The sequence below is a fragment of the Panthera pardus genome, unplaced genomic scaffold (genome assembly GCF_024362965.1).
Source record: "Panthera pardus isolate Hobbes unplaced genomic scaffold, ASM2436296v1 HiC_scaffold_24, whole genome shotgun sequence".
Lineage (NCBI taxonomy): Eukaryota > Metazoa > Chordata > Mammalia > Carnivora > Felidae > Panthera > Panthera pardus.
In genome coordinates, this window is record NW_026526810.1 from 92,577,655 (window position 1) to 92,594,807 (window position 17,153).

At 33.7% G+C, this 17,153-nt stretch overlaps 1 protein-coding gene across 2 annotated transcripts in view; it reads left to right on the plus strand.

Moving 5' to 3' along the window:
- STYX (serine/threonine/tyrosine interacting protein) overlaps nucleotides 1–16,659 on the plus strand; it is a 37,519-nt gene extending 20,860 nt beyond the window's left edge. Inside the window, exons 5-11 of one of the 2 annotated variants that reach the window (XM_019451796.2) lie at nucleotides 1,472–1,532; nucleotides 1,938–1,974; nucleotides 2,446–2,485; nucleotides 2,576–2,626; nucleotides 4,810–4,882; nucleotides 10,749–10,842; nucleotides 12,975–16,659. In XM_019451796.2, coding sequence (XP_019307341.1) covers nucleotides 1,472–1,532; nucleotides 1,938–1,974; nucleotides 2,446–2,485; nucleotides 2,576–2,626; nucleotides 4,810–4,882; nucleotides 10,749–10,842; nucleotides 12,975–13,048 — 430 coding nt within the window. In that variant the 3' untranslated portion in view covers nucleotides 13,049–16,659. The remainder of the gene's footprint in view (nucleotides 1–1,471; nucleotides 1,533–1,937; nucleotides 1,975–2,445; nucleotides 2,486–2,575; nucleotides 2,627–4,809; nucleotides 4,883–10,748; nucleotides 10,843–12,974) is intronic. The other variant, XM_019451797.2, reaches the window with a different exon arrangement.
- The last annotated feature ends 494 nt before the right edge of the window (nucleotides 16,660–17,153 follow it).

Consider the following 17,153-nt stretch of genomic DNA (forward strand, 5'->3'; position numbering starts at 1 on the left):
AAGATCATGACCTAAGCCGAAGGCAGATGCTTAGCTGACTGAGCCACTCAGGTGCCCCTAAAAACTTATTTTAACAAAGAGATGTTCTATTCTAAAATAAAATAGATTGAATTTTTTTTCTAATTGTGAAAGAAATCCTTCTTCTTTATAGATACTATGGAAAATACAGAATGACACTAAGAAAAATATAAAATCATCCACAATTCCACAACCCAGAGAAAACACTTTAGTTAACATTTTGGCATGTTCCTTCTAAATCTTACTCTATCATACATATGTGTATTATGCATACACACATATAGACTTACATATATTAAAGAAAATTAAAGTGTGATATTTTAAAATGCCATCCTATACATTTCTAATTTGTGTTTTTGTTTTTAGTACCAAAATGTCCTGTGTGCAGCTATTTTATCCTAATGGAAGAATTCTTTCTCCTTAGATTTAGAATATTGGCTTATAGATTGATAGTTGTGCTAATAGTTTTTGACACTCAAAAAATAAAATATGCTAGATTGATTCTGAATTAACTTTTTTTCCTATGAAGCTGTGTTTTATGTAACAGTTCAGTCTACAAAATCACTTGAGGAGACAGCCATTGTCAGAATCCTTTTGGTTTTTACATTGGATTATCCTTGGATACTGAGTTTTGGGTTCTCTGTGATAAACCCGGAATTTACTGAAGTTGTTAACCACCTAAATAAGAACTGTAATTTTTAAGGCAATATTGACTTTAAAAATTAATTTTGTAACTTAATTACTATAGATGTATTAATAAGCAAGTAGTCTTGGATAGGTTAGAAATGGAAGTTTTTCACAAAATAAAATAAGCCTAGCATATGAGTAATATCTTATTTTCAGTGTTTTCCAAAGTGTAAAATTGTAGGACAGGTGGTCTCTTGGTTCAATTTTTTTTTTTTTTTTTTTCCTCTACTGAAGGTTAGTTCAAGCAATGAATATTTGACTCCCATCATTCTGGCTCCATCAGACTTCCTATTTTGATTACCTTCCTCTCTTTGAGACTTTGGGCTTACTCTGAATCGTCCTATATAGGGTTGTGAGGAGTGGTCACAGGGCCACTCAGAGAAGAATCTTCTAATCCATGGGGAAGTTAGTAGAAATAGAAGAATAACAATAAGGAATACAGACACTTTTTGTCTTTATATTCTAGGTCCACTCTAATATAGAGGAAAGTTTCTTCCTTCTTGGGATTTTACAGTTTTAACTAGATAGATTTTTTATACTATAAAATATCAGAGAAATATTAACTTGTTATTTAAGGCTGAAGCATTTAAAAATGCTATGTATATATTTAAGCAATATAAAATCTATGACCCAGTTCTTGGGAATATGACCCTTTGAAAGTTGTTTTGCATTATTTTCTTGGTTGCCAAGAAATTTTGTAAATTTTTTTATACATAGATAGAATTTTATCTGAATGTGTGCTTATCACAAAATATTCTATTTTCAGATATTTAGTCTTGGATATTGCAGATAATCCAGTTGAAAATATAATACGTTATTTTCCCATGGTAGGTATAAAAATATTTTAATATTTAGAATTTGTGATTTGACCTCTTAATTATGGTTCTAAAACTTAATAATGAAACTAATTCTTTCCCATGCTACTTTTACTTTGTTATGACTGAAAATTGTGGGATTATATTTAAAGAAAATTTATTATTAAAACCATTTTATGATCGCTAAATATCTGAGAAATCACACCTTGAGTTTATTAAATTCAAATAAAATTTTAGCTCCTGTATAATTAAAAAAAATTGTAAAGTCACATTTGTAGTATTTTGGAAATTCTTGAATTAAGGTGATTTGCATTCATATAAATTAGCTGGAATTTTTTTCAATAATTTTTTATTCTGTGTATTTTATGCTAATATTACTCCAGATGTTTTATTAAAACACATGTCTTTTGCCTTCAGACTAAAGAATTTATTGATGGAAGCTTACAGACTGGAGGTAAATAGTAATTTCTTTATGTAGCCAGTGTTTATTTTCAGGAGATTATGTGTTATAGTTAATTTTTTAGTTACCATTTGTCTTAAATGAAGGGTATGGAAGTTGGAATTGTATGTAATAGACTATTCCCAAATTTGTTTTTTCCCAACTCCTTGTTTCATTTGGATAGGCTTTCTTAAGTAACCCTATACAACCATTTTTGAATTCTGGGTCAGCTTTAAATGTCTTTAATTTCAAAGTCTACAGGTAATATAAATTGTAAAACTTGAAAGTTAGTAAGTATCTAAATGGTATGTATAAAACATAAAACGTTTAAGAAAGGATTTATCTTACTATGGTATAGTACATGGTTTCAATATATTTTAGTTGCTGAATTAGATATATATAGATATCTATAGATATATATATATATATCTATAGATATCTATATATATATATATATTGTCAGAGTAATTCTTTCTTGTTTTTCAGGAAAAGTTCTTGTCCATGGAAATGCAGGGATCTCCAGGAGGTATGAAGTTAGAGATTATCTTTTTTTTCTAGCATTTAATTAATGAGTTGTGTTTTCTATTTTTTTCTAAAATATTTTCCCCCTCTTCAGTGCTGCCTTTGTTATTGCATACATTATGGAAACATTTGGAATGAAGTACAGGTAAGAAAGTACTCTGAAACCTAGCCAATTTAAATTCTCATTAAAATGAAGCTTAATGGAAACAGTTTGGGAGTTTGAAGTTGATATTCTCTTCATCATTTTGTCATCTAGTCATGTTTGATTAGGCAGGTTCTTATATTCCATGCTTAGTCGTTTAACCTTTGTAGCTTGTCTACCTTGTGTAGATATACTTTAGGCTAATATTTTGTGGTTTTAGGGAACTAGTGCTAAATGTTATTTTAAGAAGCTATGATAGTTACAGTTGGAAATAACCCTTGGAAAAGTAATTATTTACTACTAGAGAATTGTTCAGTCTGAGTTTAAAAACTTAGACACACACACACACAAACTCGTACACACAGATGTTTATTGCTTCCCTTGTTTAGAAGGCTAATCTAGGGGCATCTGGGTGGCTCAGTTGGTTAAGCGTCCGACTTTGTCTCAGGTCATGATCTCACAGTCCATGAGTTCGAGCCCTGCGTTGGGCTCTGTGCTGACAGCTCAGAGCCTGTAGCCTGCTTCAGATTCTGTGTGTCCCTCTCTCTCTGCCTCTCCCCCACTCATACTCTGTTTCTCTCTCTCTCTCTCTCTCTCTCTCAAAAATAAATAAACGTTAAAAAAATTATAAAAGGCTAATTTATTACGTTTTCCTTTAACAATAGTTGGGTGAAAAATTACCTAGGCACTGTTTCATCTTCTGTTCATAATTCAGTGTAGTCTTTCTTATCCAGAATCAACTTTTCCAAGCATACTACCTAGATAAAAGAGAGAGAGCCCCAGAACAAAAGAAAAAACTGGTCAATGTACAGTGTTTCCTGTTCTTAGTGTGTCTTGTACAAGTTAGAAATCTTGTAATCATTGACACCTCCTTGTCATTCATTCCTTACCTCCTAAACTGACCCTTTACCAACCTGTTTTATGTCCTAAAATATACCTTGAATCTGTCACTTTATCTTTCTCTTCATCATCATTTAATCTTCAATCCAAGCTCCAATCATGTCTTTCCTGGACTCTTCCAATGGTAGCCTTCTTAGTGGTTTTATGTATCCTTTTGTTTCTCCAGTCGGTTTTTTTCTGCACTACAGTAGGAGTGAACTTTTCAAAAGATAAATCTGGTCATATAATCACCATACCCCCAAAAAGCTCTCAAAGGTTTCTGATCCTTAATAATTTTTAACATGGCCAGTGAAACTTTGTGTGATATGCCTGTATCAACTTATCTATCATTGTATCATGTTCTCTGTTAGTCTCTTCATTTGAGCTGTATTCAGCATTGGATCCACATGACTAATACATACTAGACATTCAAATACTTGTTTAATTTGTTTGGTATCCTTTGTGTTTAAATTTATTAAAAGTGTCAGTTCCTAGGGATACCTGGGTGGCTCAGTTGGTCGAGTGTTCCACTCTTGATTTTGGCTCAGTCATGATCTCAGGGTTGTGAGATCGAAGCCCACATTGGGCTCTGTACTGGGCATGGAGCCTACTTAAGATTCTCTCTTTTCCTCTTCCTCTGCCTCTCCCCCCACCTGCTCGCACACTCTCACTCTGTCTCTCTAAATAAAAAGTGTCAATTCTTAATATTATTTGAATACAAATCCTTCATTTATTTAATTGAAAAAGATAAATGCTGGCTAGACGTTATGTTTTATATATTCTCTTTATTATTTGGTGTCTTGTCAGTAATAAAGGTGAAAATAGCTTCCATACATTGGGTCTGTGGCAGGTACTATTCCAGGCTCTTTTATCTCATTTAAGCCTTACAACAACACAAGGGAGTAGATATAGTTCTCCTTGTTTAAACAATGGTAATATTTTGAGCATGTACTGTGTGATAGATGCTCTACAAAGGTGCTTTACACTTATATCTTCCATCTTCACAGTAGCCTATCTAGATAGGAATTATTATAATCCCTAATTTACAGATGAGAAAAATAAAGTTTAGAAAGTTGAGCAGCTTCCCTTAGAACACAAGCTGGTAAATAAGCGGGGATTGTGATATTTCATCTGACCATGCTGTCGATTTTTCCTCTACATCTCCACCTCTCTGTAGTAAAAGCTGTATATGATTTCCTATTTTAGGTAAATTTTTGGGATAAGTTCTTATTTTAGGTAAATTATGAAAAAAGTGAGATTACTCATGAAATAATAACATCACCTTAGTTTTCTTTTTTTGTTTTCAGAGATGCATTTGCTTATGTTCAAGAAAGAAGATTTTGTATTAATCCTAATGCTGGATTTGTCCATCAACTTCAGGTAACTTTTCTCTTCTTCCTCTTTAAGGTATCAGAAAATAGGATAATTCATTTTCTTACGTCCATGTAGATTAAATGTAGAATTTACTTTAAATACCTAAAAATTGCCATAATCTAATTATTTATTTAATTTTATTATTTTTTTTTTAACTTTTCAAATTTATTTTAAATATAATCTATACACCTAACATGGGGCTTGAATTCAGGACCCCGAGATCAAGAGTTGCATGCTCCTCTAACTGAGCCAACCAGGCACCCCCTAATTTGATTTTTTTATTCAAGTTTACATTTCCAGTTAAAAGTTTTTTCTTTTTCTTTTTTTTTTTTTTTAAGTTTATTTATTTTAAGAGAGAGCGAGGGAAAGAGAAAATCCCAAGCAGAGTCCACAGTGTCAGTGCAGAGCCCAATACTGGGCTCAAACTCACAAACCATGAGACCATGACCTGAGCCAAAGCTGGATGCTTAACCAACTGAGCCACCCAGGCGCCACTCAAAAGTATTTTCTTAAAAGCTGCTATTACTGTGAAAAAAGGGTTAAAGGCACATTGTTAAATGTAAGATAAAATAATTGTTAGAAATTTCATTTTTTTCCCTCTATTTTGATTGTACACACAGAGACAAGAGTTTTGATTCTAAGTATACTATGTATAGAAGCTTTTATATTTTATTTTCTATATTATAGGCCTTATTTTTTCCATGTTTCAAATTTTGTTGGTGCCTAGAAGATGAACTAAAAAGACAGTAAGATAAACCTGTGAGGTATCTGATTAAACTAGTTTAATTTTTTCCAAAAAGGAAAATTATGGATTAAAGGATGTCTTCTTACTCATTCCATCCAGTTATGCAGGAGTAAATAAGTTTCTTTGCCTTTTAACCCTGTTGTGTAAAAACGTTGTCTTTTTAAATTGATTTTTTTATTTAAAGTAATATATACTTATATATGCTTATGGTATTATATATACTTATGGTTAAAATTCAACAATATATATACAACTGTACCAGCATTTTTATATGTATATATACATATATGTACATATGCATCATAACTTTATATTATTAATTCCTTATACATAAACCTTTAGATTGTTTCTAGTCTTTCATGATTATGAACAATATTGGGAAAAGTATCCTGGTAGGTACATCTTTGTTTACATGTGTGAATATGCCCGTAAGATATATACATATATAGAGAGAGCTATTGTTGGGTCAGAGGCATTTGAAATTTGATGTTATCACGTAGTCTTTTAAAAGGCTTAAATAATGTAAGCCACCAGGAAACTGGAAGTACCTTTTTCCCAATATCACATTCAGCACCAATAGCCAAAAATATTTTATCAGATTTTTCTGATCATTGTCATCATGGTGGTAAAAGTGGCAACTCCAGTGGTTTGCCCATCTTTCTATCAGATTATTGATATTTTTCTCATTGGTTTATAAGAGCTCTTTATATATTAAGGAACCTATTTTTAGCCAACTGAGTTGAAATGCTATTTTTATTATATACTGAACTCTTATCTATATTTGGGCCTATTTCTGGACTTTGTGTTCTATTCCATTGCTCTGCTTACTGCTGCAATTGTGTCAAACAATTTTAAATACTATATTATATAAGTAAGTTATGGTATAGCTCAAGATTCCCTCATTAATGTTCTTTCTAGAATTTTCCTGGCAAGGTTTTAACATTGTGTGTGTGAGCTTTACTGAAAAGGGCTCTATATTTTTTATTTTATAACTATGTTTACAGTTCAGAAAGAATTGATACCTTACATTTTTAGTCTTTGTTTCTAACTATATATTCCATTTATTCAAATCAATTTTTATGTCCTCTAGTGTTTTAAAGTTTTCTTTTTGGGGGCACCTGGGTGGTTCAGTCGGTTAAGCATCTGACTTCAGCTCATGTCATGATCTCGCTGTTTGTGAGTTTGAGCCCTGCATCGGCCTCTGTGCTGACAGCTTCGAGCCTGGAGCCTGCTTTGGATTCTGTGTTTCCCTCTCTCTCTGCCCCTCCTCTGCTTGCACTCAGTCTCTGTCTCTCAAAAATAAACATTAAAAAAAAATTTTTTTTAATCTTTCTTTTTGTAGAATATATGTATTTCTTATGAAATTTACAGTATCCTATATTCAACACAGTTTACTCAGCAGAATAGCCAGAATCTTATTACAGGTTATCCCTCCACTTAAAATAAAAGCCACAGGCCTTATTTACAATGACTTTTATAGCCTTACACTTGCAGTCCTTTACCTTTCAGTTCTAATCTCCTACTATCTCATTTGCTTACTATGTATGTTCCAGTCACATTGACCTTCTCACAATTCCTTGAAAATACTATGCATGTTCTCATCTCAAGGCACTTGCCCTTATTCCCCCCACCGAGAATGCTTTCCCCCAAACATCTGCATGGCTTGTTCCCTTAATTTTCCTTTGACTGCATTATTGCAATAGCATTCTAATGGGTATTAGGAATACTTGCTTCTGCCCTTACCTCCTAAATCCCTACATTCAAAAGAAATATTAGTTTGGACAAAAATGGTAGCAAGGGAAGAGGTGAGAAGAGATCACATTTTGGATTTGACAGTATAGCTGACAGGATTTGCTGATGGATTGGATGTGAAGAGAGATTAAGATGAATCTAAGCCTTTATGGAAGATATGAAAGAAACTGCATGAGAAGATTTAAGGGGAATAAAATCAAGTTCGGTTTTGGTTACATTAAGGTAGAGAGGGCTGTTATATCTAATTAGTATTATATAAATGCCAATGAAAGCCCTGAGACTGGGTGAGATCACTACGGGAATGTAGATAGAGAAGAAGTTCCAAAACAACCCTGATGCACTCCAACATGTAGAGGGTGGGGAGATGAGGAATTAGCAGAAAAGATCGAAAAGAATGGCCAATGGGATAGGAAAAAAATCAGGGTGGCTTGTTTGAGAAGTCAAGTGAAGGAAGTGTTTGAAGAAGTAGGGAATGATCCTACAAAGGCTGATAATAGGTCAAATAAGATAAGGGCTGAGAATTAACATTAGGTTAGGAACATGAGGTTATTGGTGTCCTTGACAAACAGTAGAAGGCAAAGGATAAGCCTAATTGGTCAGCATTCAGGGAAAAATGGGAAGAGAGGAATGTGAACAGCAAGAATAGATAATTGCAGGAATTATGCTTTGAAGAGGAAAACAGAAATGACAGCTGGAGGGGAAATTAGGGTTATTAGGGGGGATTTTGTTTGTTTTCTAAAGTCTAGCATATTTGCTGTCTGGGCAATTCCAGGAGAACAGAGGAAATTGATATTATGCCAGAAATGGATAGTATGGTCTATTCTCTTTGTTGAGTTTATTATATTTATTGTTTATTAACCCATTGACCTTGAGAGTTGATATGTCATCTCTTTCATTACTACATTTCTTCCTTGAGTCCTTTTATCTCTTCTTTGTATTCATTTCAGAAATGTCATATTCTCATTGACTTCATAGAGAATTAATCATGTTCATTTGCTTCATGGAGTGATTTTCGTTTTGGTTTTTTTTTAATGTTTTATTTATTTTTGAGAGAGACAGAGACAGAGCGTGAGTGGGGAAGGGGCAGAGAGAGAGGAAGACACAGAATCTGAAGCCATCTCCAGGCCCTGAGCTGTCAGCACAGAGTCCCCTGACATGGGACTCAAACCCACAAACAGTGAGATCATGACCTGAGCCAAAGCCAGACACTTAACTGATTGAGCCACCTAGGCGCCCCCATGGAGTGATTTTCATGCTGTGTTCTTCATATGACTTTTGGTTTATAATGTTGCTTTTTTTCCCCTTGTGACATCTTTATGCTAAAAAACCTACAATGGTTCCTTTTTGATTATAGGTCATCTTTGAATTAGAAGTATTCTTCTTAGATCAGCTATTTGCCCAACAGTGAAATTGTGGGAGAGGAACCTGGGTAGTGGTTGGGAAAGACAGATAGCTTAAATTTTCCCAGTTGTCTTAGAAGACTTTCTTACCAACACTTTTCTCTGGTGGTATGACTACTCGATGGAGTAGGAAGCAGAGCCCCCCACCCCATGTCACAGGTTTTTCTCATTTAGATTGATGAACACCTCATGCATGTTAGAATCACCCAGAGGAAGCTAAGCTAAACCAATTAAGTGAGAATCACTGGGGGTGAGACTTAATATTTAAGTTTTTTTTTTATTTTTGAGAGAGAGAGACAGACAGAGAGAGCACAAGTAGGGGAGGAGCAGAGAGAGAAGGAGACACTGAATCTGAAACAGGCTCCTGGCTCCGAGGTGTCAACACAGAGCCTGATGCGGGACTTGAACTCATGAATCCTGAGATAATGACCTGAGCTGAAGTTGAATGCTTAACCAACTGAGGCACCCAGATGCCCCTGTATATGTATTTGAAGCCTCTCCGGTGATCTTTAGGTATAGCCAGACTTGGAGAATTACTGGTTAAGGTTTTATTTTTAACTAAGATCAGATACTTGGCTTCATACTTCACCTTACTATCATATAGCCTGTTTCTTGCAAAAATATCATGTGTGGGCATTTACATTTTCCCTGATAAGCCCTACCTCACCCCACAGCCCACTCACATTTCCTGATCATCATACTATTTAAAGGCTTGTTAGTTTTATCTTAGGCACACCATCTTTCTTTGGAGAACTCTGAAGTGTACCCATTCTGCCTGATTTTTGCAGTCAGGCATCTTGTGTTCTAGCTTGTCTGGTTCCATTTTTTTTTTCTTAATTTACTGTGGAATATAATACACATATAGAAAATGCATAAGATGTAAATACACATTCATGTAACCACCATTAGGTCAAGAAACTGAACCTATGCTAGGATCTCAAAAGCCCTGTGATGCCCCTTCCCAATCACAGACACTCTTTCTCCTTTTATAAAGGTAACCACTATTCTGACCTATTTGGTAATTATTTCTTTAGTTTTCATTCTTCTCATATTTACGGTTATGGTTGTTTCCTAGTTTCATCAAATGAGGTGTTCTCTATTATCAGAGGAGAGGGATAGAAATGCCTTTATTCTTCCATGTTTGGAGGTAGAGGACTATTAATTTTAAGGGATCAGAAAATCAAATACATATTTGAATCCATTAAATGCCTTATTAGTCTCATTTTTAAAGGGGTGCCTGGGTGACTAAGTCAGTTGAGCATCTGACTTCAGCTGAAGTCATAATCTCGCAGTTCATGAGTTAGAGCCCATGTTGGGCTCTCTGCTATCAGTGTGGAGCCTACTTGGGATCCTCTGCCTCTCTCTCTCTGCCTCTTCCCCTCCTGCATGTGCACACACTCTGTCTCTCAAAAATAAATATTAAACAAATAACTCTTCTCCAAAATAGGGAGCAATACAGTATTAAGGTGAAATGAGGAGAAAGGAGTAATAAGTTACATTAAAAAAATAATAAAATATTCTACGAAAACATTTTATCTTTATTGAACTTTATTTCATTTTATTCTTAGTCATTTTATGAGATTGCTTGTTTGGGTTTGTGGTGTGTGTGTGTGTGTGTGTGTGTGTGTGTGTGTGTGTGTTTTAACAGAGGAGCTTAGATAACATGTAATTAACACCGCAAAGGCTTGTGTTTTAACAGAGGAAGTCAGAGATCATATAGCTAATGCCCCAGTGGCAGAGAACATATACCAGCAGTTCAACGTATGATACCCTAGTGCAAGCACTTAGCTTGACTTGATTTATAGTTTCATCAGTAAATGCAAAATTATGAGGTCAGAATTTTAAACTTGTATTTCTCTTACAACAATTATGGCACCAGATTTTTCAGTATCAATAAGAATACCAGTAATGAACATGGTAACCACTGTTTTGGGTACCCAAGAATTTATATTCAAGTTAATTAAATCTTTTTTAGGAATATGAAGCCATCTACCTAGCAAAATTAACAATACAGATGATGTCACCACTCCAGATAGAAAGGTCATTATCCGTTCATTCTGGACCCACAGGTAAGGATGTTTTTTCATTTTGGAGAAGGTTGGGGAGAGAGATGATGGTATGAAAGGTAGAAAGCATCTTTTGCTCTTTATTGGTTATACTGAACAATTCAAATTGTTTAGAAAACTTGGGGCAGACTATTGAATTAAAACAAGGTAATTGTAAATTTTAATTTTATACTGAATACATGTGTATTATATTGAGCTTCTACTGTGTAAACACCACTGTACTTGGTTAATAGAATAGGCTAGTTAGTTTAAGTTTAAGTCTTTAAGTGGTGTAACTGCTGTAAAGATTAAAATAAGAGGGATCTGGAGAAGGGGCTTTAAGTACACTCCATGATCTTACTAAAAATAAAAGATGGTTAAATAAGTGAAAGCATGTTTCAAGTTAAATAGGGTGACTAACGTGAGCCACCCCAGTTTTTCTCTTGTCATCAATATTTCAGTCCCTTCTCCCTTTCTTCCCTTTTTCAGAGTATTCTCTCCATTATTTTCAAAGTTAATGATCCAAGCATGCTCTCAAAATCTTTTAACTTTATCTTTCTTCTCCAAGACCTTTGTTACCCTTGTTTGTATCCTTTCCTTTTTACTCAATCTCAGTCTATTTCAGGTTCATATTGGCCTCCTATCCAAACTCTAACTTGGTTTATTCTGTACATTCTTGCCAGATTTATTTTCATAGAAGATAGTTCATAAAAGATAGTTCTAATGTATTTTTCCTGTACAAAAGCCTTCATTGGTTTTATTCCTACAGAAGAAAACATAGAGTGTCATAGTAAGTAAAGGCACTTCTGATCTTGGTGTCTCTCAGAGTTCCTCTTTATGTATGCATTCCAGAAAACTGAACTCATGGTTTCATTTGTGTCTTCTTTTCTCCACCTAGAGTGCATCACATTGTCTCTCTACCCTTAAAAACTTAGTTCACACGTTACTCAAGAGAAAGGATGATTAACTTAAACTTCCTCCAATCCCTAGTTATTTGGAATTCCTATACTCTAGAGCTTTATTTGTACCTCCTCACTTTCTGCTTGCATTAGTTGTTGATGTCTCTTACCTCTTTTAGATCCAAGTTCAGCACTTCATCTGAAACTCAGCTAGACCAGCTGTATTTAGCTTTATGGCTAGCATATTTTCTTCATCCCATTGCCTTGATATTCTATCTTTATTTTATTGATCTTATAGTGAGACATTAGTTTCATGTTAGAATCCAACCTCTGATACAACATTATTACCATGATTTAGCCCAACGTTTTGGGCATAACTTTAAGCTTGTGCCATTGTTAGGCAAATAACACAGTAGACCCTTTACCATTTTAATTGTTCCCCTAAGTTTTCCTCCATGGAGACTCAAATTTCTTGACTATAACTATTGGCCATATAGGGGTAACTTTGATTCTATGTGGAAAATTTCTGTACTAGCAGACTTTGATGTAAAGAGTAGGTAAAATAAAATCTGCTCTGTGACATGCCATCCTTTCTCTTAGTTTTAGACTTCTTGGTAATCAAACCACAGCTTCACTGGAAAAATATTTTCAGCAGTGTCTATGAAAGCAAAAAGATAATCATATCTCAAAAATAAGATTGCAAAAATACAAAATTAATCTCTTAAATTTTATGTTCAAAGTCACAGGTTTATGGTGCCTAAAAAACAAACTTGGCAACCAAACATTTAGGTACCATTCTCTCTTTAAAAATTCTGTTTTCAAGATATTTTAAAAATTAATGATTGTGGGGCACCTAGGTGCCTCAGTCGGTTAAACATTTGCCTTCCATTCAGGTCATGATCTCACACAAGAGATTGTGAGTTCGAGCCCCACATCGGGCTCTCTGCTCTCAGTGCGGATCTTCTGTCTGCCACCCCCACCAAAAAGATAAATAAGTAAATAAATAAGTATTAATGATTGTTATTTGTAATATCTAAGACATAGTTAATTCTCAAGAGGGGAAATATATCCTGTCATGAAGATATAAAATTGTTTGGGTAACAGAAGAATTTACTAACATTCACTAAAAATTCAGTCATGGAATTCTAGTGAATATCCATACATTTATGAAAATGAAATTTTTACTAGATCTAACATTGTAGCAATTGGACTTATTTAAGTTCCCATTATATGTTATATTCATGCAATAATTTTTAGGCAGTTTGAAGAGAACACATGAAGAAGAAGATGATTTTGGAAACATGCAAGTGGCAACTGCACAAAATGGCTGACTCGAGAGCAAGATTACAGAGGATGTGAATTTCTATTTGGGAAGGAGAAAATACTAGACAATAATAATGTAAAATGGTAAAAATACAAGTAGTTTTTTTTTTTTTCCAATTATATGTTGCTTCCAGACGTGTTTCTCTGCAACTTGTTGAGCAACATTTTAAGAAGATGTTGGACTTCTGCAATAGATGGCACTGATGGTTTTACTCCTTTTTTCTTTTTCCTTTCTTCTTTTTTTTTTTTTTTTTTTTTTTTACACTTTACAGTTTTATTATAAACCAAGAATTTTGGACTTGCAAAGAGGTATTATTGCAATAATGCACTTTTCATACTTGAAATTTATTTGTATGATATAAAGTTATTACTTTAAACAAAATGCAAGTTAGGGGGGATTTGTTTATAAAATCTGGGTAATTTATAACAAGAATTTCCTAAAGTTTGCTAAAAATTCATTTTGTGTTCTATATATTACATTTTAAAAATAATTTTACAGTTCACTTTTATGATGGAACCTCTTATGGAAACATTAGCAAATGCAGAAATCTGCCACATACCTGTTTTAGTATAATTCAGTAGCTTCATTACCCTTTTATTTTTTTAAACTTCTTTATCCCTTATTAATAATCTTTGAATCATGACATTAGCCAACTCTTCTTACTTTAACATGATCCAAGTATTGCTTCTATTCCTATTATCTTCGTAATTTGTTTATTCTAAAGAAAAAAAGTATAATGAACAAAGGAAGATGTTTTGCTTGGTGATACCAGATGCTAAAAACAAGGAGTTTTAGACTTTTGAGTGACTTTCCTTTTTTCCTTAACAGCCAAATGTTGTGTTTGTTCTTTTTAGAGTTGCCGACCCCATTTTTTCTCTGTCCAAAATAGTTCGAAATAGAATCTAATAACCAATGTAGCACTATTTTTTTTCTAAATGAAGCCCAAAAGAGAAAAGTGCCTTGCATTATTAAAAAATTAAAAATAAAAAAATAAATCTTCACGACCTCTAAATTAGTATGTATAACGGTGAAAAGTTTTTAACGTTCTTTTGTAATTTCTTTTTCTTTTTAACCACAAATTAGTTAAAACAGAGTCTGCGGCTTAAAGAAACCTCAGTAAGTTATTAATGTGAAATATTTACTCCTTCATTTTATGTTGTCTTAATGAGTCTGTGAGGTTGTTCTGGCTCAGATAGCAGCTTTTCTTGAAGATGCATTTATTGGGGAAAGTGGTTTGTGGGAAACCTCATTGTATTTAAAATTAGTGTTTTAATTCTTTACATTGAGTTAATCCAAATTTCCCCCATAATTTGCATTAACAAAGTCACTTTATGGATCCTTAATTCTCCATATTTTTATTTATACATATAAAGATTGTTCTAAGAAAAACATTTTTGCTATTTTAAGTATGCCATGAGGGAGGAGAGGAGTGTTTTTAACTTTTTATAGTTGATTTAGGGTAGCACAAACAAAACTCCTTTATATCTCATTTTTCAGTCCTCTCTTGAGGTGCTTTACTGATGGGAATGATTTCCATACATTCCCTTGGTACCATCAGGTACTATGCAAGGTAACCCATTACACCAAGTTACTTGTTTTGCTTTCCTCCCTACAATGTAATATAATACAGTAAAAAAGCTTTTTTTTATCCAGCATAGCAGGAGAGTGGAAATGAATTAAAATTGTTTTATTAACTAAGAGTTAATTCCTATTGACCGAGGTGGTATTCTTCTGATTCCTTTCTCTTCCCCTATTTTACCACCCTGAGAAGAGCCTATGATTAATCCCACTGTGGTCTTGTATTCTGTTGTGTGATTAGGTCATGGTGTGGTAGTCCAGTAGAGTCAAGATTTGCATTGTGTTCAGAAATTCCACTTGGCAAAATGCCAGATAACACAGCTTTCCTGTATATAGATCACTATATAGGTCAGCAAAAACCTCTCTTGCAATCTAATAATCTGTGATGCTTCTTCATTCAGCAGAAACTCTGCTTAAAAGAATCTTCGTAATACTACATTTAGGTTTTAAAATGAGGGAGTTAAGATTTTTAAAATTAGTTTCTTAAATACACATATCCTCTCTAGTCTAGCCAAAAATACAGATTTGGTCATTTATTAATTTAAAGCTGGTAATTTTCCACTTTTTCTAACCACTGTAATTTTTATGTTGTCACTGAAGTGCCTGCCCAGCACTGTATATTAAAGACTGTCTCTTGAACGCTAGGAAAAGGGACTATCATCTTCTTGAGTACAGTACTAATGGGGACAAAACATGAAGTTTATTTTTCTTTCATGTAAGAACACCCCAAGTTTGTTTTACCTAAATTCAACTAGTTCTGGTAGCTCTTCTAGTCTTTCTTCTGTTTGGTTCCACTTCTGTTAATTCTTTTATTTCTACAGATGTTTTGTGATAGTTACCTATAATACATTTAACCAATCATGACTTTTTTTCTAGACTATTTGAATAATGTATGAGTGATGTAGCACCTAATTTTAGACATTAAATATGTTATCTGGGCAAGGATTTAAACTGAAATTGCAGGAAAACTGCTTTACTGTCCACGTTAAAAGTATGAAACAAGTATTGAAAATATGCAAACTTGAATGGCAGTATTCTTACCTTCTAATTTTAATTAGTTCATGTTAATTTCTTATCTATTATGTGTTTAAAGAGCAGTTACCTTTATTTGTATCTACTCTATGGTGGAAATGTTAAACCATGATAGCTTCTGGCTTCTGATACCAACTCTCAACCACTTAACTTTTACAGCAGAATATTTGTTTTGGGGGGAGGGGGATTTTGTGCTTCATATGAGTTTAGAAGTAATGTCAGAAAATGTTAAGCATGTCCTTTTTAAGAAAATATAAGGTTTCTAATTGTCTAATTACCATGGTAATTCAAGTGAATTAGAAGTATTTAACTGCAATCTTGAATTATAAAGTTGGGATGCATACACACACACACACACACACACACACACACACACACACACACATCAGGATCTCAACTTGATGTAAAGTAAATGAGCAGTTACCTGGCGGATTTTTTTTTTTTTTTTATGACTGGTTTAATCCATAATTCCATAACAAACTTAGCTTCACTTCAGTATTTACTTTATCTTTGTCCATCCAAACATGCTCCAATGTGGAAATGATAGGAAATAACTAAGATTACTCAAAGATTTTATTTTATTTTTAGAAAGATAAGTTTCTAGGATCTTTGAATGCTGGATTTTTTTGTCTTACCCATCCATGGCAGCTAAAAAAAAAAAAAAATCAAAATATTCAGGTTTACATGTTAGCTCTCTCATAGGGAGTTGCCATACCTCACAGTTCAAAGTGTATTCTATAGATCAGTAACATTATACTGACATGTAATTGCAATTTACTATGCAGCAAAAATGATTCAAGAAGAAAAATAACCTACAGTGTCTATTTACCTTTGTATAGGGAATTGCTTAAGTTACTCTGCTTTTAACATTTGTACTTGGATAAAATGCTTATGTATGTATAGGAATGTCACAGTGCAAGATGCTGCTAGCCCAGGCACAAAGTATTAAAATTATTTTGTGAAGATTGGTGGTTGTATTAAAACTGTTGTGCCATTATACCTCAAAAAGATTGAAACGTTCATTTATACTGCTTATGCCTCAGAACTTCTTTAGATTGTTGTCTTCTAGGTAAAAGTAAGCTGCTTTTACTACCTCAGATTAATAAGGATGAACAAACATTGGATGTTAAGCATTTAAGAGTATCTTCCAAAAACACTGTATGGTCACACACACACAAATCCAGGCAAGGCCTGAATTTTAGCTCAAGAATATTTCTTAAGTATTAGTTGAACAGACTTGGAGTTGGAAGTGAGTAAATTCATGTCTGAAGGAAAGAGTATAAATCATCCACAGAGCAGCTTCTAGCCTGTTAAAAACAACACTACTTGTGTTCACAGTACCATATTCCCCATCAGCCTACATACTACTCTTCATCAAATCTAAGATGCTATCACTACACTGTTCTTTTAGATACCACTAAACGGCAAAATATTGTTGAATAAACTGTGGCAAGCCATTGATCAGAAAACGCATCCTGATTTCCAAAATGTTAGCATAAAAA